At 52.5% G+C, this 21,254-nt stretch overlaps 1 protein-coding gene across 7 annotated transcripts in view; it reads left to right on the top strand.

The window, feature by feature from the left end:
* The window catches only part of DNAJB2 (DnaJ heat shock protein family (Hsp40) member B2), a 628,983-nt gene that overhangs the window by 304,893 nt on the left and 302,836 nt on the right, over nucleotides 1–21,254 (top strand). For all 7 annotated transcript variants that reach the window (XM_069616895.1, XM_069616890.1, XM_069616892.1 and 4 more), the window contains exon 7: nucleotides 20,326–20,431. In XM_069616895.1, coding sequence (XP_069472996.1) covers nucleotides 20,326–20,431 — 106 coding nt within the window. The remainder of the gene's footprint in view (nucleotides 1–20,325; nucleotides 20,432–21,254) is intronic.

The following is a 21,254-nucleotide window of genomic DNA, read 5'->3' as shown; positions in this document are numbered from 1 at the left end:
GGGAACTGAGCCAACTCCTGAATACAAGGATTGCCTTTATTGGAATTGCCTATTTTGAACTTTAACATTATCATTTGTTGGGTTGGAATCCGAGATAATTACCTTACACTTTCTTGTATATCCTAGTGTGAGAGTCAGATACAATTTGGACACAAGGTCAACTTGTTTTTGTTTTTAGTTTCATAGCTAGGGACATTCTCATTAGGATAGGGAAAGATCTGCCTTCACTCCACCCTTTTGTTTTAATAAAAATGTCAGATGTTGAGAACCCTACAACTTTGTTTCAGTCCCTCATGTCTGACCCCTCACACATCCCTCACCCAACCACCTACACACCTCCATACACTCCTAGATCATCCTTAGCCAACCCATGTATATTTGTAGGGATATGGAGTTAAACTCTGAGACGAGGAAGAACATGGGCTACCTCAGAGAGATGGTCTGATTAATACTAAGACAAGGAGGAGGTGCAGACTAATGAGGAACACCCTGTGGAACAAAGATGGAACAAAGATGAATACTCTAGTCTTCCACGGAGGAGTGTACAACCAAGTAACCAGTTGTTCCATAATAAAAGGGAAGAAAGACTAAAGGAAGAGGAACGCAGATTGGGAAGCCGCAAGGAAGGAGAATGCAGACCGACAATCCGCAAGGAGGCAATCTGCAGGAAGTGTCCTGTTCTTTTGGGGAGAGCTGCCGGTGTATAGTGCGAGAGAGGCAAGCGTGGAACAGTTGGCGGGGAGAAGCAGAACACGGCAAGAAGACGCTGAAGGAGTTCTCAGTTTGCCACAAAGGCACACCAGCATCACGATTCCAGCAGAGACCACCAGCCGCAGAGGAGCACTCCGAGCCCTGGAAGTTCCGGTGACCTATCTAAACTCGGAGAGAGGTAAGGGGAGATACGAAAGAGCCAGAAGGGACAAAGGGGGCAACAAACTAGGGGTGGTTCTCCTAGGACAAAGTAATGGCAGGAAGGTTATTGGGAACATCTATAGACTGGTCTGGTCCCACACCCACGAAAGAGGTGTAATATAAGCTGTCTTCCTCCTGGCAGTACTTGGCAGGAGAGTGAACCATGTCTGTCTGAGTCTGAAGAGAAATAAGCCAAGGTCTGGGGTCCCTCGAAGTAAAGTCAAGAAAGACCAGGGGAAGGGAGTCCTTCTCCCTAGTGGTATGAACTGTGAATCAAGATATCCGGGGAAGCGAGGCATTCTCATAGTCACCAAGAAAGACAAGGGGAACAGTGTAATTCCACCTGGTGAGGAAATTGCAACCAGAGCTGTGCTACCCAGTCCAGGAGGAGGAAGTCCCTCTCTTGTACCAAGGGCATTGGCACAACCTTTAGCTTAGTAATAAGTGTAAGGGACAGCAAAAGGGACGTTTTGACACAGGATGGTGGACTATTTGTTACTAGGATATTCTGACTAACCCATTAGTACTTTAGTTGAGGCAGGCAAACCCCTCATAGATGTAGGGAAAGATTAGGTTCTCTATTTTTATACTGAATACGTCTATAGCATTAAATATGCCACCTGTGTGTCAGTCTCCTCCTTCTGCACCCTTACACTAGACCTTAGTGTCTCTCCCTGTTCTCCAGAATAGAGCGGCCTCTCAGAATCTGTCCACAGGGCTGATTCTGAAAAGGCCCCAAAAACTCTCTAAGCAATGGTTCTTACAAGGGAGTTATACTACTAACCCAATGTTATGAACGTCATTTCTGAAGCTTGTTAATCTTCTTAGTCACATGCTTTGTATATGGTCCAACATCCAGTGGTAACCGCAGAGTATTGCATCTTGTCTTTCGGGGACCAAAAGGGAACGTCGGCATAGGCGTGCCTGTAACACTATCCCTATCGTGACGTGTAGTGTACCCAAAATCCCTCACCCGCCGAGGTCCCTCAGATTGTTTTTTTCCGCCCAGATAAATGGTCACCCTATTACAAGAGACATGGTTTATCTTTACCTACTTGTCGATTATTCCCTGTTAAGTCACTTCAGTCACAAGAACATCTTCGACGAAGACGAACAAGTTACTTTCTTACCTGGTAACGTTCTTTCGATGGGATGGTCCGACGACGTATTCCATATCTATGACATGTAATCACCACAGCTGTGCTGCTTCAGAAACTTTTTTCGGCTCCTGCGTCGATGACGTCGATGCGCCGTCGTCGAGGACCTCGTCCAACGTCATCCGATGTGATAAGTAGGACGCACGACGCCCGTAGCCTCAGTTGTAGTTTTTTCCCCCAGAACGTGTGACATTAGTCAACTGCCAGTCAGACACAAAGCCTTGCGGAACGTAAGCTGCAATCGCAAAAGAAATTCTGCAGCGGGGAAGGCAGGGCGGGAGCGATATGGAATACGTCGTCGGACCATCCCATCGAAAGAACGTTACCAGGTAAGAAAGTAACTTGTTCTTCGAGGGGATTGGGTCCTCCGACGTATTCCATATCTATGACAGACTCCCAAAGCAGTACCAGAGCAAGGAGGAGGGAAAGAATTTAGAATCAAAATTTAGAATAGCAGAGCAAAGGACCGCCTTGCCAAAGGCCAGATCCTGTCCTCGGATGGAATCGAGGGAATAGTGACATACAAATGTATGTACTGAAGCCCAGGTGGCTGCATCACAGATGTTGCGAATAGGAACACCCCTCTGTAGGGCAGTAGATGCAGCCATACCCCTGGTAGAATGTGCCCGCAAGCCAGCCGGTGGGTCCTTACCCGCCAAGCGGTAACACTCCGAGATGGTCAAAATAATCCAGCGAGACAAAGTCTGTTTCGTCACAGCTTGCCCCAAACGCTTTCCAGTGTAACCAATAAAGAGTTGATCGTCCACTCTGACCCGGGACATGCGTGAAACATAAAAGCTTAAAGCTCTCCTAGGATCAAGCCTATGGAGCCTCTCCTCTTCCTTACCAGGATGCGGAGGAGGATAGAAGGCCGGAAGAACAACCTTCTGGGCCAAATGAAATTCTGTCACTACCTTCGGAAGAAAAGAAGGACGAACTCTAAGGACAACCCTGTCCTTGTGAAATACAGTGAAGGGTGGCTTAACTGAAAGTGCCTGTAACACACTCACTCTGCGAGCGGAAGTAACCGCAACTAAAAACACAGTTTTCAGAGTTAATAGCCTCAAAGGGCAAGAATGTAAAGGCTCAAACGGAGCACCCATAATAAACTTAAGAACAAGGTTTAAATCCCAACCGGGCACCAGGAAAGGTGACGGAGGGAACACATTAGTGAGCCCTTTCAGAAACTGTGAAATTAAAGGGATTTTAAAGTAAGAACACTCTTCAGACGAGCGCTTAAAGATGGACAGCGCCGCCAGGTAACCTTTAACGGTACCCACTTGCAAACCCCTGTGGGCTAAAGAAAGTAAAAAGGACAGAACCATGGGGATGTCACATGCAAAAGGATCCACATTCTGAACTCTGCACCAGTCGCAGAACTTACGCCAACGGTACAGAGACTTTGTTGCCGGCCTTCGGGCCGAAAGCAACACCTCCATCACGTCTTCAGGGAGGTCCCAATCCTTATACCTCAACCTTTCAGAAGCCAAGCGTGAAGGTTGAGGGATCTGACCTCTGGATGGAGAACCTGACCCCCCCTCCCGTGAGAGCAGATCGTCTCGATAGGGAAGACGACGTGGAGGGCAGATGGACAAGTCGAGAAGGTCCGGGTACCACGTCCTCCGAGCCCACGCCGGAGCAATGAGGATCATCCGGGAACCGAACTTCCGTAACCTCCGCAGCACTTGCGGGATGACGGGGACTGGAAGAAACGCATACAGCAGCGGGAATGACCACTCCACCACGAACGCGTCTCCTAAGGCTCCTTTTGGAGGAAATTCCCGCGAGCAAAACCTTTCGCACTTCCGGTTGACACTGGAGGCGAAGAGATCCACTTGAGGGGTCCCCCAAAGGGCGAAGATCTCCAGGAGAATCTCCTGAGCCAACTCCCACTCGTGAGAGATCGCGCTCTGCCTGCTCAGAGCGTCCGCCGTCACGTTTTCGTCTCCGGCCAGATGAACTGCCGAGATCGAAACTTCCTGCTGGATTGCCCAGAACTCGAGCTGCATCGCCTCCCTGCACAGAGGAAGTGACCCTGCCCCCACTTTTTGTTGAGGTAGTGCATGGCCACTGTGTTGTCCATCAGGATCAGGACACTCATTCCTCGCACAGTCAGCAGAAAAGCCTTCAGGGCTAGCCTGACGGCCCTCAGCTCCAACAGATTGATATGGAGTCTGGACTCCGACGTAGACCAACGACCGCTGACTGTCAGCCCGTTGGCATGAGCTCCCCATCCCGTGAGGGATGCATCCGTCAAGATCATCACCTCCGGCCAGGGAAGCCAAAATGGAGCCCCCTTCATCAAGTTTCCTTCGACGACCCACCACAGAAGGTCCCGGGCGACCGAGGGCGGCACCTGAACCGGGTCCGACATCCTGCCGGAGGACTGCGACCATTGCGTCTTGAGTGCCCACTGCAAAGATCTCATCTGCAGGCGAGCCTCTGGCACCAGAAGAATGCAGGATGCCATGAGGCCGAGCAACCTCAAGAACTCGAACGCTGGGAGCGTCTGGGAATGCTGAAACTTGTGCACCATCTGCTGAATGTGAAGAGCTCTCACCTGGGGAGGAAAACACTGCCCCAGGGAAGTGTCGAGCACTGCTCCGATGTACTGGAGCCGCTGTGTTGGCGTCAAATGGGATTTCTTTAAATTGAGGGAGAAGCCCAGCCTGTGAAGGGAGTGGCAGGTGACGGACAGATGATCCAGGACTTGCTCGGGAGAGCTCCCCCTGATCAACCAATCGTCCAGGTAGGGGTAGACGTAAATCCCCCCCCTTGCCTGAGATGCGCTGCCACCACCACCATGAGCTTGGTGAAAACCCTCGGGCGGAGGTCAATCCGAACGGCAGGACCCGAAACTGAAAGTGCGAGTCGCCAACCGCGAACCTCCGGTACTTCTTGTGCTTGGGATGGATCGGCACATGGAAGTAAGCATCCTTGAGATCGAGTGACACCAACCAGTCCTGAAGCTGAAGGGCCTGGAGGACTTGAGAGAGAGTAACCATCTTGAACTTGTCCTTCCTGAGGAGTTTGTTCAAACCGCGCAAGTCCATGATGGGTCTCGATCCCCGGTCTTCCTTCGAAATCAAAAAATAAGGGGAATACCATCCCTTGTTCCTCTCCGCTACAGGCACCAGTTCTATGGTGCCTTTCTCCAGCAGGGCTTGAATTTCCTGCGCAAGGAGCGGATCCGGACTCTTGAAAGAGAGGTTCCCTGGTGGATTGTCGCGAGGCCTGTGCCGAAAGGGAAGACAGTAGCCGTGGGTTATGATCTCCAGAACCCACACATCTGAAGTAATGGCTTGCCACTCTACAAGATGCTGCGCCAGCCTTCCCCCAACCGGCGAACCATGGGACATGGCCTCATGATTGAGTGGGAGCGGCTGCGGCGTTACCTGAGGGCAAAGAGGCATCTGCCCGAGCGGTCTTGGCACCACAGGTACCCTGTCGTCCACCTCTGGTACCCCTGCGTTGGCCTCTTTGACTGCCAGCTCCTCTCGCTTTACTGAAGGACGAGTAATAGCGAAAGGAACCACCCCTCCACTGCTGTCCCCCAGGACAAAAAGGCAGAGGTTGGCGGACTGCAGCGCCCAACGACTTCGCTGCAGCTTTTGAGGTCTGCAACCTCTCAAGGCTCTCGTCAGCCTTGCTGCCAAAAAGGTGTTCACCGTCAAAGGGCATGTTGAGGAGCCGGGACTGCACATCAGGAGCAAACCCCGACTTCCGCAACCACGCAAACCTGCGTATCACGGTGCTCGCCGCCATGGACCTACTGACGCATTCAGCTAAGTCCAAACCCGACTGAACGGACTCACACATGGCATCCTTACCATCCTGGACCATAGCAAGGAAACCATCCCGTTCGTCCCCTTCGGGAATATGTTCAGCCGCTAACGCAACACAGTTCCACAGTGTGTGTGAAACGAGACAAGGCACAAATGGAGTTGGCCGCCTGAAGCGCCATACCACCAGAAGAAAACACTTTCTTCGCCCAGCCATCAAAACGTTTGTCGTCCCTATCAGGAGGGATGGTAGGGTACGACGCCTGCTTTGCTGGGGCCGTGGCCGCCTGCACCACCAAACTCTCTGGAGTGGGGTGCCTGGTCAAGTAGCAGGGGTCGCTACTGGCTGGACGGTATTTTCGCGACAAGGATCTGCCCACCGCCGGGAGACTCTCCGGAGCAGTCCAAGCCACCGCCACCCTTCTCTGTAAAGCCATATGGAACGGCAGTACCGGGTCAGTTGGGGGACCAACATCAAGGATGTCCGTTAGATCATCCTGCACAAACTCCCCTGGGGGAGCAGACCATCCCAAGTACTCAGAAACCCTAGCCATAAGGCGCCGGTACGAGGAATCGGCATGAGAGCCAGGCTCAGGCCTACAAAACTCCACCTCCGGAGAGGTGTCCAGTCCACTGGCATCATGCAGTGACTGCCTCAAATCGTCAAACTGACTATGGCCTGAGACAATATCATCTGGAACCTGACTAGGAACCAGGCCATCAGAATCCTCATCCGCCTCTGAAATATATTCCAGGTGGCGAAAAGAAGGCACCCGAGAGTGCTTGCTTTTAACCAGAGCCTTCCTAGGGGGTTCCTCCGACACGAAAGGCGTCGATGGCGTCGAGCGAATCGGCGCCGGCGTCGAGAGAACAGGCATCAGCGGCGAGAGGATCGGCATCAACGTCGAGGAAATCGGCGTCGACGTCGGATGCAGCGCCGCCAGCATCGGCGGCGTCGACACAGCCCTCGAAGCCGGTGCCCCGAGCATGTCCTTCGACGACCTGAGCTTCGACGACTTCCTTGGAGCCGGAGCCCCGAGAAAGCCTGTCGACGCCCTCGACGCCTCAGACGTCGATGTCTTCTTCGAAGACCTCACAGGTGCACACGGTCTTGAACGCGTCGAGGACCGGGACCTGGAACGGGTACATCGAGAACGAGTCTCCTTGTCCGAACGGGACCTCTCCCGTGACTCGTGCCGACCACTCTTGCGAGCTGTGTCTCTCGACCTCTCACGACCGACCCCACTCGGGGGCGCTGAAGGCTTAGTACCCTGCGACTCAAGAATCACCAGCATTTTCTTCCCAAAGGAAGCCCATTCCTCCGGCGTCGCACGGCTGGTGGGGTAAGCGAAGTGCCGGGCAGAGTCCTCCGAAGAGGACCTGGAAGACGACCGGTGTCGGCGCTTCCGAGAATGCCTCGAAGAGGCTGAGGAGTGGCGAGGCCGACTCCTAGAAGGAGACCCACGAGACTTCCGACGATGACGCAGAGAGTCACCCCTCGAATCATCCGTCGAAAGCCCCGCATATCTCGACTTCTGGGGCTTGGACACCCGACCTACCGACAACTTCTTCTTACGTTTGCGTAAGGCTTTGGACGTGAGCGACTGGCAGTCGATACAGTCATCCGTGTCGTGGGCCTCCCCGAGGCACCAGAGGCAGGCGTTGTGCGAGTCCGTCACCGACATCTTGGACCCACACTCCCCACACTTCTTGAAACCCGGACGCGGGGTCGAAGACGAAGTAGAAGACATCTTCACACGAAGGATTTTCACAAAACGAACAGGTTCGAAGAACCGAGAAGAACAGAACTCCAAAGAGTCGAGGCGGTAACCGAGATTCACGAAGCAACACGTTCGCAGAAAAAATGGAACTGAGGCTACGGGTGTCGTGCGTCCTACTTATCACATCGGATGACATCGGACGTCGGAGGAGGTCCTCGACGACGGCACATCGACGTCATCGACGCAGACGCCGAAAAAAGTTTCCAAAGCAGCACAGCTGTGGTGATTACATGTCATAGATATGGAATACGTCAGAGGACCCAATCCCCTCGAATGCAGGGATTCGTATACGGCTGTGGATGTCGGCACCTAAAATCCTGCGGCTGGATTTTCCACATGTTTGGACCCTCTGGCCGACCTATACAGTAGGGACAGTGGGGTCGGGGTAGCCATATTGTCGATATGTCTTTCCTCCTTTCCCCTCTTTACCCTTTTGGTCTGGTCATCTTTCCCTTTAGCTATGGAAAGGACTCCTTTTAGATTCTGCCCCAAGTGTAGGGTCAGATATCCTTGGAAGTACAAACACAGGACGTGTAACGCCTATCTCCCTCTAGAGCACGATGAAAAGCGGCGTGCGGCCTGCAAACTCTTTTGGCCTAAGACCCTGAAGGAGCGCCGTGTAAAGCGGTGGGCCGCGTACGATATGTCGCGGGTGGAACACCCTCCCCCACCCTACCGCCACACCCGCTGAGAGTGACGGGGGTACCTCGGATGACCAAACATCTGTTGCGGATGTTATAGACCTCGAGGCGGACACTTCTAGGTCCGCCACGCCCGTCCCCGACGCTTTATGGCCTGACTCTGGTCTCACTACAGGAACAACACCCGGCGACAGGGGCGTACAAACACATCACACTAAGCAGAAACCCCTACACCGTCTTCGATGTATTTGTCGAAAAAGGTAAAAACGCCAACAGGGCCGCCGAAAATATCGACAGTTTCCTCGGATCGCTCGGATCCAAAGCCTTCCCCGCATCCGCGTCTTGCGTCTGGGCAAAAAAAATTAAGTAAGGGTGCTACTCCAAAAACTACACACAGTGAAGCGCGGACGTCCAACGCTGCGACGGTCCGGAAGGCCGCGGTAGGCCCAAAAACTACAGCTATGCCTCTACCTGAAAAACCAACCGCTAGGCCCTATAGCGCCGTGGAAGGTAATACACCTACCGATAGACCATCGGAGCAACTGTCTCACGCTGATTCAGCGATTATCGAAGGCAGCATCGAAAGAATTACAGCGGCAGTGGGTTTTACCCTAGTTCCGTCTAAAGTTATGGGACAAGCCGCAGAAAAAACTCATGCGGGTTTGGATCCCGATTCTTACGATGTGCTCGAAGATAGTGAAGAGCCTCTTTCCGACACCCTAAGAGACTCTTTTCGACGCAGTAGGGTGGAAAATGTAGTTTTTCCACCCGTAGGCCCGCCTGGGTCCACTAAATGGACTAGAGAGAAGTTCGAAGGGTGTATTGATCGGCTGGAGAAGATTATCAATTTTTCTGATCATCCTTCCCCAAAAAGGTCTCGGGTAGAACCCTACCTCCAATTTCCTTCTCATTTTCAAGATCAGTCTTCTGCCCCCGTCCAGCAGGAAGACATTGTCCACATGGACACATATAGAGACATTTATAATGAAGAGGAAGAAGCTTCATTTCTACAAAGTTATGAGAAGGAACAGCAGGATACTACAGACAACTGGGAAGAAACCCAGCAGGAAGGACAAGACCCATGGACACAGCAAGATCAGGACACTGATGTTTTGTGCCTGGATTCTCCTCTGTCCACTCCGGCTCGGCAGGCCTCACCTGTAGATGACCAATTCAACTCCATGTTGAAAATAAAACAGCTGAACACTTGCAAATCTCCACTCAAGAGGCTGTGCCTGAGCAAGATTTTGTAGAGGATATCCTTAAGGAGAAGCCTCCCTCTAGCCAGGCCATCTCTGCCTTAATTCTATTAAGAGAAGGTTGGCCTTGTAGAGGATATCCTTAAGGAGAAGCCTCCATCTAGCCAGGCCATCTCTGCCTTAATTCTATTAAGAGAAGGTTGGCCCCCTCATTGGGATCACCAGGTCTAACTCGGGTAGTGAACCCAAGAGTGGAAAAAACTGTTTCGCCCTTCCCCTTCTGACCCTCTATACATTAGAGGGCACGCCGTCCCAGATTCATTGGTAGTGACTACCACTCGAAAAAGGGCAGGGGTACCCCTTGCCACAGGGGAAATCACCGCCGGACAAGGAATCCAAAAGACTCTATGCTCTAGGCAAACGAGTCACTTCGGCTGCCACATACACTACGCAGATTGCTAATAATACCACACTATTGGCAAGCTATGCTGACGCTCAGTGGAACTTGCTCCAGGAAGGCCTCCAAGAGGTTCTTGAACCCGCCAAATCCAAGCTTCTCTCCATTGTAATGGAGGGAAGACATGTTAACTAGCATGTGATCAAAAACACCGTGGACACTGCGGAAACAGCAGGCAGGTCACTGGCCCAAGGGACCCTACTTAAAAGACACGCTTGGCTGTGTACCTCAGGTTTTAAACCAGAAACACAAGCCCCCCTCATCAATAAGCCCATTGAGGAATCTAACCTCTTCGGGAAAGCGGTGGATGAAACTTTGGAAACAGCCAAGAAGGAGCATGAGACTCTGAAGTCTCTGCAACAGATCACACAGAAACCTTCCCCCCCAGAGGGGTAATAACTCTCGGCGGTCCTTTCGAAGGGCAAGCCTGTGCTGGTCAAAACAACTACGGCACGGGAAACTTCAACACAGGACAAACGTCTGGAAGCCCTGCATACTACCGTTCAAGGGGTCAGAAACGCAGCAAAGGCAGAGGCCCCAATACCAGAGGCGCCACAGCCTCTGGTCAGAAATGACCACCAAATTCAGGTCCCCTCCCATGTCACCCCGGTCGGGGGCGATTTAATATCTTTCCTCATGGCATGGGAGGGTATAACTTCAGACCAGTGGGTCATAAAGAAGGTCGCCCATGGGTACTGCATGGAATTCGCCCGACCACCACAATTCAGACCGCCGCGATCGCGGCGCCTTTCACCAGACCATCTGGTCAAGAGGTGGAAGCACTGGTGGGAAAGGACGCCATAGAAGCTGTCCCTATTATTCAGGTAAATGAGGGTATTTATTCAGTGTACTTCCTTGAACCCAAAAAGGATCTCACTATGCGCCCTGTTCTAGACCTGCGTCCAGCGAACAAGTTTATAAAACCCCAGAAGTTTTGCATGGTAACACTGCAAGAGGTGATCCCATTGCTGAAACAAGGGGACTACATGGCAACATTGTACATGAAAGATGCATACTTTCATATTTCAATGTTGCCAGTGCACAGGAAATATTTAAGCTTCATGATAGAGGACAGGCATTACGAATTCAAGGTACTCCCCTTCGGCATAGCCTCAGCGCGAAGGGTGTTTACCAAAGTCCTGGCAGTGGCTGCAGCACACCTATGCAGACTGTCGGACCCAGTTTACCCATACCTCGACGACTGGCTCATCACGGGGGACTCATTCAACGCATGTTTTTCGAACACCCAAAAAGCAGTAGATCTCATCTTCAGTCTGGGTTTCTCAATCAACGAAAAGAAATCCAGTCTAGTCCCCAGTCAAACAAAACAATTTCTGGGAGCTCTAATTCGGACGAAGGACGGTCTCGTCTTCCCCTCCAACGTGAGGGTTCAGAACATGCTTTTTCAGATCCCTCAATATGTAGCCAGTCGGGAGGTGATGGTGCGCAAGGCCATGCGCTTGCTAGGAATGATGGCGTTATGCATATACTTGGTTCCCCATGCGCGGCTGCGCATGCGTTCCATACAAGAGCGGCTCAACAGCCAGTGCTGTCAGGCCGGCGGACAATAGGAAGATCTGGTAGTTGTCTCGCCAGCCCTCGTTCTCTCTCTGCACTGGTGGTCAAGAGAAAACCTCTTGAAGGGGAAGACCTTCACCACCCCCTGCAGTGGAACCACTCGCACTACAGACGCATCTCTCACAGGGTGGGGGCTCACCTGCTTAAGCAGACAGAGTTTGGTCCCCTCAAGTAGCGTCCAACCATAAAAACTTACTTGACATATTAGTGGTGTTCAAGGCTTTGAAGGCCTTTCAGGTGCAACTACAAGGGAAGAGAGTGCTGATTCTAACAGACAGCACTACAGCCATGTATTACCTGAACACCCAGGGGGCACTCACTCTCCAGGGCTATCCAAGCTGTCCCAAAACATTTGGATATGGGCTCTCAAACACAAGATGTTTCTGTTGTCCCAACATGTTCCAGGGGAACTCAATCTTCTGGCAGATGTGCTCAGCAGAGATTTCCCTCTGCCCGAAGAATACGAGTGGCGCTACACAAAGACATTGTGTCCAACGTCTTCGCAGAATGGGGTTTCCCAAAATCGACCTGTTCGCTACTCAGGTGAACACCCAATGCCAAGACTACGCCTCCAGGTACCCGCAGAACCGATCCAAGGGGAACGGTCTCTGGATAACATGGTCAGGGAAATTTGTCTACGCTTTTCCCCCGGCTCCCCTTCTCAACAAGATAGTGCACACGATGCACCAGGAACCAGTTACTATGATACTGGTGGCCCCCATGTGGACCCACCAACCCTGGTTCGCTCACCTGATGAAAATGTCCCTCGCCCCACCAGTGAAACTACCCTGCCCGTACAACATGTCTCAGGACAGGGGGGAGACCCTACACCCATACCCTTAAACTCTGAACTTAGCAGCTTGGCTCCTGAGGTCATAGAGTTTGGACACCTGCAACTCCCTCAGGGGTGCATGGACATACTCAGGGAAGCTAGGAAACCGAAGACACGTTATTGCTATGGCAGCAAATGGAAACGTTTTGTCATCTGGTGCAATTCCAAGGGCGTCAATCCCATCGATTGTTCACCCACACACATTGTGCTGTGCCTAACCCATCTGTTGGACACTGGGTTAGTCTTCAATTCCCTAAAGGTTCATCTGGCTGCTCTGTCAGCCTACACCACACCACATCACAACAAAAAGTGTTGTGGTGGAAAATACCAGTGATTAAAGCCTAAAGCTTAAAGGGGTTAAGAGGATTTATCCTCCCGTTTCTCACCCAGCCCCTGGATGGGACCTAAATGTGGTTTTGACCAGGCTCATAGGAGCTCCCTTTGAGCCTATGCATAAAGCAAGTCTAAAAGACCTGACTTATAAAACGGCCTTCCTAGTGGCTATCACTTCTATCAGAAGGGTTAGCGAACTACAGGCACTTTCTGTTCTAGACCCCATTGTTACAGTCCACAAAGATAAGGTAGTTCTACGCACACATCACAGATTTGCGCCTAAATTAATCTCAAAGTTTCATGTGAACCAATCAATCGAACTACCCACTTTCTTCCAGAACCCTACTAGCATGGCCGAAAGAAGCCTACACACACTAGATGTGCGCAGGGCAGTCATGTTCTACCTGGAAAGAACTAAACCACTGAGGAAAACAAAACAATTCTTCGTTTCTGTGGCAGCTAGTAGAGAAGGGGATCCTGTCTCTAAATCCGCTATCTCAAGGTGGATTGTCAAATACATCGCACTATGTTACACTCTTGCTAAGAGAGAACTGCCCTTCAAGTCTAGAGCACATTCGCACATTCTACTCGGGGCACTGGGGCATCCATAGCATTCATTGCATTCTTTGCAAATGTTCCCCTTGAGTCAATTTGCAAAGCGGCAACCTGGAGTTCTCCAGCATGGGGTCTGGCATGGATTCACATGCTCATGAATATTCCCTGTCGTCAGGCCGGGAATCCTCGGTATAGAAAAAAATCAGTATCAGTTTCGTTTCTGATCTGTCTTTCTTAGTAGTAACCAATCACTGGTCTCTGGGTCATACTGCCCCGAGCCAATGACTGCCCTCTCCCTAAGCCCCGCCTCCGGCAGCCATCCTCAGATTTTTACCGCACGTTCAAGTGTTGGGAGTCCTCATGCTGTAGCTCTCGAGCTTTTGCTGCGTTTTCGCGCTTTTTCAGGAGATTTTTCTCATTTTACGGTTAAATAGAGCCTCAAGCTCCACCGTTTCTACATCCGATCAACGGGGATCCGTTTCGGAGTTTTCTACGCCCCTCAAGGGTGAAGATTTCATCGAGTTACGCTTTTGGAGAATTCCAGAAGTTCCGAGGCCTACCCCGGAGATGGCCCAGGAGAAAGGAAGCTCGACACCCGGGAAGCTGTTCAGGACCTGCCCTGGATGCCAGCTTCAGAATATTTTCAAGGAGGACGAGCATTCGTTATGCCTCTACTGTCTCCATGAGGACAAGACGCACAAGGAGAAGGACTGTGCATTTTGTGGGAACATGTCGGAGCGGACCATGAAGGATCGCCACCTCCGTCTTGCCAACTGGCTGGAAGGGAAGAGCCCGTCAGGCGAGAAGAATAAAAAGAAGTCCGAGCGGTCGAAGATTCCGGCAGAGGGGGAGTGAGGCTCGGACCCTCCCCCCAAGGTGAAGGCCCCAGGTGTCCAGAAGGTGACGATGGCCTTAATTCACCCTGCTAAGACCTCGATTGAGGATGTCGCTGCGGCCCTGGCTCAGCCTGTGGAGGCTACACCAGTGGAGACGCCCTCAGGACCCAGAGTCTCCCTGCCACCGCGGAGGGAGTCGTCTTTCAGGCCCATTGAGAAGACCCCCAAAAAGTCCTTGTTGGAAAAGGTGGGGGAGGGGCTGGTGGCCATCATGGATACGGACACGACCTCTGAAGAAGAGCTCATCGAAGTCGTGGAAGAGGCCCAGCCCATCGGGAGGGATCCCGACGAGGGCGACGACGAGAGCGACAGTGTCGCCGACAAGGCTCCTCAAGAGCCCTCGCGCCCGTCGTTTCCGGCGCCGCAGGACACCTCGGCGGCCATTTTGTCAGCGATTCAGTCCTTATGCTCGGAGATAAGGACAAGGTTGCCCCTTCCCCCGACGGAGGTACCTGAGCCAGACCCGACGGGGGAACCGGAGCCAGGACCCTCGGAGAGTCCACCGCATAAGAGGAGGACGACGCATCATACGCCACCTCTCCCACCTCTGCGGCCTGCTCTGCCTTCCCCCCGGTCTACTACCCACAGGGATGATACAGGCACGGACACGGCTACGACAGGTACAGATGACGAAGGAGGCGACGACGGGATGTGTCCCCCGTCGTCCCCTGCTCGGACGTCCCCGCCCGACGAGATTGGATCCTTTCATGCCATGATTTCCAGGACATCCGAGCTTTTTCAGCTCTGCCCAGAAGAAAAGAAGAAAGAAGGGTTCCTTTACCAACGGCACAAGGCTAAAAGGAAGACGGTCCTCGCCGTATCGCTTCTTGATGACATCTAGGATGAGGGGCTCGCCCTCCTCAAGAACCCTGCCACGGCGCCGGCAAAGAGGGACCGGTACGAGAAGAAGTACCGGGTCCCCGACGCTTCCCCCTTGTGCCTTCGGGCACAACCTACCCCGGATTCGGTCGTCTCGGCGGCGGCAAAGAAGAAAGCTGGGGGGGCATCAGCCTCGACATCCACTTCCCCGCCGGATGGCGAGGGCAGGAAGTTGGACACGATGGGACGACGGATCATCTCATCCACAGCAACGACTATTAAGGCGGCCAACGCCCTGCTATCGTAGCCCGCTACGACAGGGAGTTGTGGTTCAAAATCCCCTCTCTGTTAGACTTCCTTCCGGACGCCAAAAGGGCTGAGGCCCTTGAAATCCTACAGGAGGGGGAGATTGCTTCGGACCACGCCATCATGGTGGCAACGGACATCGCCAACACCGGTTTCCGTCAGTTGGGCAACGGCGTTTGCTTGAGACGACGAGGATGGCTCAAGGCCACGGATTTCCGCCAGGACGTACAAACCAAGGTTTTGGACATGCCCTTCGACGGGAACAACCTGTTTGGGAAGGCGGTTGATGAGTCCCTTCAGGCCATCAAGACAGACAGACTGCCCGGGCACTGGGAGTGCTCCAACAACGACGGCCGTCCTTTCGGAGCTCCGGAGGCAGACAAGGTGCCTCCAAGGGATCCGGCAGTGTCTCCTCCACTTACCGCCAAGCGGCAAGATCTTCGTCCCAGGAAGCCTACAGGGGACGCGGCAAGTCAGGTGGTGCCCGTCGTTGTCAACAAGGAGGCAAGGCGGCCTCCAAACACGATTGAACCGACCGTGGGGTCGGGCCCCCGCCGAAGCACCCCGGTGGGAGGCTGGCTGGCGAGATTCGTCAGCGTGTGGGAGTCCATCTCCACCGACAGTTGGGTGCTGGACGCCCTGGCCCAAGGGCACGCCCTCGAGTTTCAGAAGAAGTGCCCTCGCGTTCCACCCGTGGCCAGGAAGGAAAATCACGTCCCTCAACTACTGTTGGAAGTAAGGGCAATGCTCAAGAAGGGTGCCATCGAGCTCGTCCCAAAGAGGCTTCGGGGCTCCGGAGTTTACTCAAGGTACTTCCTCGTAAAAAAAGAAGACAGGAGGATGGCGCCCCATCCTGGACCTACGACAACTGAACAAGTACATCAAGGCACAGAAGTTCCGTATGGTCACCCTCCAGCATGTGCTGGGACAGCTGGAGGAGGGCGATTTCCTGTCGTCGTTGGACTTGGAGGATGCCTACTTCCACATCCCCATTCTAAAAAGACACTGAAAGTTCCTCAGGTTCGTGGTCCAAGGGCGGCACTACCAGTTCAAGGCCCTCCAGTTCGGATTGAAGTCGTCACCCAGGTCGTCATCAAGTGCCTCGCACCGGTGGCGGCGCGGCTGCGCCTACAGGGGATCCACGTCTACCCCTACCTGGACGACTGGCTCATCCGGGCAAGGACAAGGGAGCTCGCCGTGGAGCACACTGCGAAGACCGTCCAGCTGCTCACGGACCTGGGATTCTCCATCAACTTTCCAAAATCCCACCTGGTTCCGTGGCAAGTCGCCCTGTTTCTGGGAGCCAAGCTCGACACAGTGGCGCGGCTGGCCTCGCCGTCGGAGGAAAGGACCAGGACCATTCTGGGCAAGGTGCAGCGTCTGCGGGCCACGGACATGGCCAGGGTAAGATCTATCAAGTCCCTCCTCGGGATGATGTCCACCTGCATTTATCTGGTGCGCCTTTGCAGGCTTCGGATGAGACCCTTACAGGAGTTCCTCGACGCCCGCTGGATCCAGTCGACTGGCAGCTTCGAGGACAGGATCCCTCTCAACGAGACGTTCCGTCAGGCGATCCGGTGGTGGGGTTCCCAATCCCATCTGTCGGCGGGCACAGACTTTCAGACCCCAGCTCACCAGGTGACAGTGACGACGGACGCCTCCTTGGAAGGTTGGGGAGCACACTCCGGAGATCTTCACGCGAGAGGCCTTTGGCTCCCGGAGGAGAAGTCTCTCCACATCAACATCTTGGAGATCCGCGTGGTGTTCTGGGCCCTCAGGTCTTTTCTTCCGTCCCTCAAGGGCAAGGTGGTGAGGATCTTCACCGACAACACCACCACGATGTTCTAAATCCGGAAGCAGGGCGGAACCAGGTCCCCGGCCCTATCCAAGGAAGCCCAAGATCTGTGGCATTGGGCCGTCGCCCAAGGGTTGTTTCTGGTGCCTCTTCATCTGGCAGGAATAAAAAACACGATCGCCGACTCACTCAGCAGGGAGCTGTGCTCGTGCCACGAGTGGGAACTACGCCAGGATCAAGTGGATTGACTCTTCCGATGATGGGGCGAACCCCAAATCGATCTCTTCGCGACGGCGACGAATTCCAAGTGCCGGAGTTTCGCCAGAAGGTTCCCCCAGCTGAGGAGCATGGGCGATGCTTTCTCGTTCCCCTGGGACGGCCTATTTCTTTATGCGTTCCCTCCGCTGCCGTTGCTGCTCCGGCTCATTAACCAGCTCAAGAGGTCCCGGTGCAGGATGATCCTCGTCGCACCGGCGTGGCCGAGACAGATCTGGTTCCCGGACCTTCTGGACTTGTCAACGTCCCCACCAGTCAAGCTGCCGACGGACGCAGACCTTCTCTCCAGAGAAGGAGGCGCCATTCTTCACCACAACCCGGAGTCGCTGAACTTGCAGGCCTGGCTCCTGCAGCACTAGAGTTTGGAGGGTACGACATCCCGGCCGACTGCAGAGAGGTTCTTGCAAAGGCCAGGGCGTCCTCAACTCTCAAGTGCTACGGACATAAATGGAAGAGGTTCTCTGTCTGGTGCCGTGCACAGAAGATTAACCCTCTGCGGATTACGGCCCCTCAAGTACTGCCGTACCTACTATCGCTGGCCAAAGCTGGACTGGCTCACTCCTCAATCAAAATACATCTGGCTGCAATCTCCCGATATACCAGGACGACGGGACGGGCGTCCTTGTGGTCTCATCGCCTGTTGAAAGAATTCATGAAGGGACTATTCCGATCATTCCCGCCGGTGAAGGCTCCTGCCCCGGCGTGGGAGCTTAATGTGGTGCTGACCAAGCTCAAGGGGGCCCCATTCGAGCCTATGCATTCGGCGCCTTTGAAGTTCCTGTCATGGAAGACGGCTTTCCTCATCACCTCCGCACGACGAGTGGGAGAGATCCAGGCCCTATCTTGCAAGCCTCCATACTTAACTTTTCATGACACGAGGGTGGTGCTGAGGACACATCCATCCTTTATGCCCAAGGTGCCGTTGGACTTCCACCTCAACGAGTCCTTGGTGTTGCCCGTTTTCTTCCCGTCGCCTTCGTCGCCGGCCGAGAGGACTTTGCACTCGCTGGATGTAGCTAGAGCGCTGAAGTTCTACGTGGACCGCACAAAGAGTTTTCGGAAGACGTCACAGCTGTTTGTGAACTTTGGGACTGTGAATCAAGGGAAGGCTCTCTCGAAGACTTCCATTTCCAGATGGCTCTCCGGCTGCATCATGCACTGTCACCGGTTGGCAAACCGACAGCTGCCCGGCCGTCCGAGAGCCCATTCGACCAGAGCGATCGCTGCTACCACAGCGTTCCTGTCTGGTGTGCCCCTGCTGGACATCTGCAGGGCTGCGACGTGGAGGTCGACCCACACCTTCTCAAGATTCTACTGCGTCGATCGGGACTCCAGGGAGGAGTCCAGGGTTGGCCAAGCAGTGCTGCGCAACCTGTTCGCCTAAGGTGAGCCTGGTGAGGAGGTAAGAGTTGCTTAATGTTGAGTTGTCGTATTGCTTAATGTTGAGCCTCTTGCCACCTCCCATGGTTGTGCATGTGTGTACTGCTATGTATTCTCTTACTCATGAGCATGTGAATCCATGCCAGACCCCATGCTGGAGAAGGAACAAGTTACTTACCTGTAACTGTTGTTCTCCAGCATGGGTCTGGCATGGATTCACATGCGAACCCTCCCGCCTACCCCTCTGCGGCTCTTCACTTGGTCATACTGCCACTTTACGTGCTACCAAATCTGAGGATGGCTGCCGGAGGCGGGGCTTAGGGAGAGAGCAGTATGACCCAGAGACCAGTGATTGGTTGCTACTAAGAAAGACGGATCAGAAACGAAACTGATACTGATTTTTTTTCTATACCGAGGATTCCCGGCCTGACGACGGGGAATATTCATGAGCATGTGAATCCATGCCAGACCCATGATTGAGAACAACAGTTACAGGTAAGTAACTTGTTCCTTCTGTACACACCTTTACAAAACACTATTGCCTAGACACTCATTCTTGGTCTGATTCTCAGGTGGGACAAGCAGTGCTAAGACATCTTTTCTCTATTGTTCCTTCTCACAACCCACCTCCAACTCCGGGTACTGCTCGCTAGTCTATGCAAAGCATGTGATTATAAGCAGATTAACATGCATCAGAAGACATGCATTACTTACCGTAATAGCATTTCTGATGATTGTATCTGCTTAGATACACATGCGTCCTCCCTACCTCCCCGCTTGGGGTGGAAGGAACATAGACGTCTTACTACTTTCTCTCTTTATGTACTCGCTCACTATAGCCTTGGGCTCCCTCATGGCAGAAAAAATGCAATCTGAGGGACCTTTGGTGCGTGAGGCATTTTTGGTACACTACACGTCACGATAGGGATAGTGTTACAGACACGCCTATGCCGACGTCCCCTTTTGGTCCCCGAAAGCAAGATGCAATACTCCGCGGTTAGCACTGGAGGTCGGACCATATGCAAAGCATGTGAATCCTAGCAGATACAATCATCAGAAATGCTATTACGGTAAGTAATGCATGTCGTACGTTCACTGTGTACTCACTAAAGATGAGCTGCACTTTACTTTTGAAGACTTTTGGAAGTCTTAAAATCCTGCACCACTTTCACTTTACAAAACTCCACTTCTCATTCCTGGTTTGGATACCTCTTTGTTTTGCTCGTATACCCACAATGGGGCTAGCTGTAGAAAGACTTTTCGATCTGGTAATTTTGGTTTTGCTCTCAGTCTTGGGTGGTCTTTTGAATGGCCTCTGTGTTGGAGAGGGTTTGGATTGTGGAGCATGTGTTTATTTTCATCTTATTCTCTTGGGATACTAGTCAGCCATTCATGAGTAGATGTAACTTGCCACTGTTCCTGAGGCAATTGCCTTTCTCCCCCTTCTGCCTGTCGGCTATGCAGGGCTCCGAAAGGTGTGGCTTTGTGTTTCTGGAGAAATGTTCTTCCATGTTTTATCTCTGGTGCTCCCACTTGGCTGGAAGGACAGTCTTTCACAGGGAGAAAGGGCACCTCGAAATAGTCAAGTGTTTCTTTTATCCTGATTTCTTCTTTTGTTCTCCATAGAGTTCTCCTCCTTTTCCACATTTGGATCCACTGGTGGTAATGGAAATTTCCGATCTGTGTCCACGTCTACCACTTTCGTGAATGGCAAACGCATTACAACCAAGAGGTATGCATAAGGCCTGTGTAACTTTATATGGTGTGAGCATGGTAACTGGCATAAGAATGAGCAGTGAGAGGAGTTTAATTAGTTGATTTGCAGCGAGTGAGGTCTGAAGTAGCACAATGTATGGAGGGGAGCAGGAGTGAGGAGATAATCAAGTCTGCTATGCTTCTTTCCCAGCTTGGTGGCAGTATGCCTTCAAGATGAGGTGCAATATCCACTTGTTAAAACAAAACTTAAAAGGGTCACTATCTTGTGTCCCTCTGAGTTTAGGGGTCAAAAGAAGACTTTGCAGTGATGCCCCCGTATCCCACACTTCCTCATCCCTTCTCAAAAATCCTTTGGATAGGCACGGCAGTAGGGGGATTGGAGAAAGTGAAGCTTTGTGCTAGTTATCAAAGTTTGCTGTAAAATAACATCTTTATTATGTATTGACAAAGGTTAGTTACATGCCTAGGCCACACTCCAGAAACCATACCTCATCGCAGCCCTCAACCCAGGTACCACACTATTTGTTAGATGCTCACAGCAGTGCAGGTATAGACGACCCCAGACAAGGACCCCCACTTAGAAGGTATTAACGTTCCATGTTGAAACAAACTGCCCAAAGTGCTATTAAATATTTTGTTGCTTCTTTACCAGGGGGAGAGCCCCAATATTTAACAACTTTGGGAGCTGACAGGACTCTTTCTAAGTCGAACCATAGGTCTCGACATCTAAATCAAAGAGTATTTGGGAATGACCAAAGAACACCAATCTATTGAGCCAAATGGGTTTGACACAAGTTTGGACAAAAAAGGTTGAATTTATGAAACCTTTATCTTTTGTT

Source organism: Ambystoma mexicanum, chromosome 9 (genome assembly GCF_040938575.1).
Source record: "Ambystoma mexicanum isolate Mex_15411 chromosome 9, UKY_AmexF1_1, whole genome shotgun sequence".
Classification (NCBI taxonomy): domain Eukaryota; kingdom Metazoa; phylum Chordata; class Amphibia; order Caudata; family Ambystomatidae; genus Ambystoma; species Ambystoma mexicanum.
The sequence above is the reverse complement of the archived record's forward strand: the minus strand, read 5'-3'. Positions and strand labels throughout refer to the sequence as shown.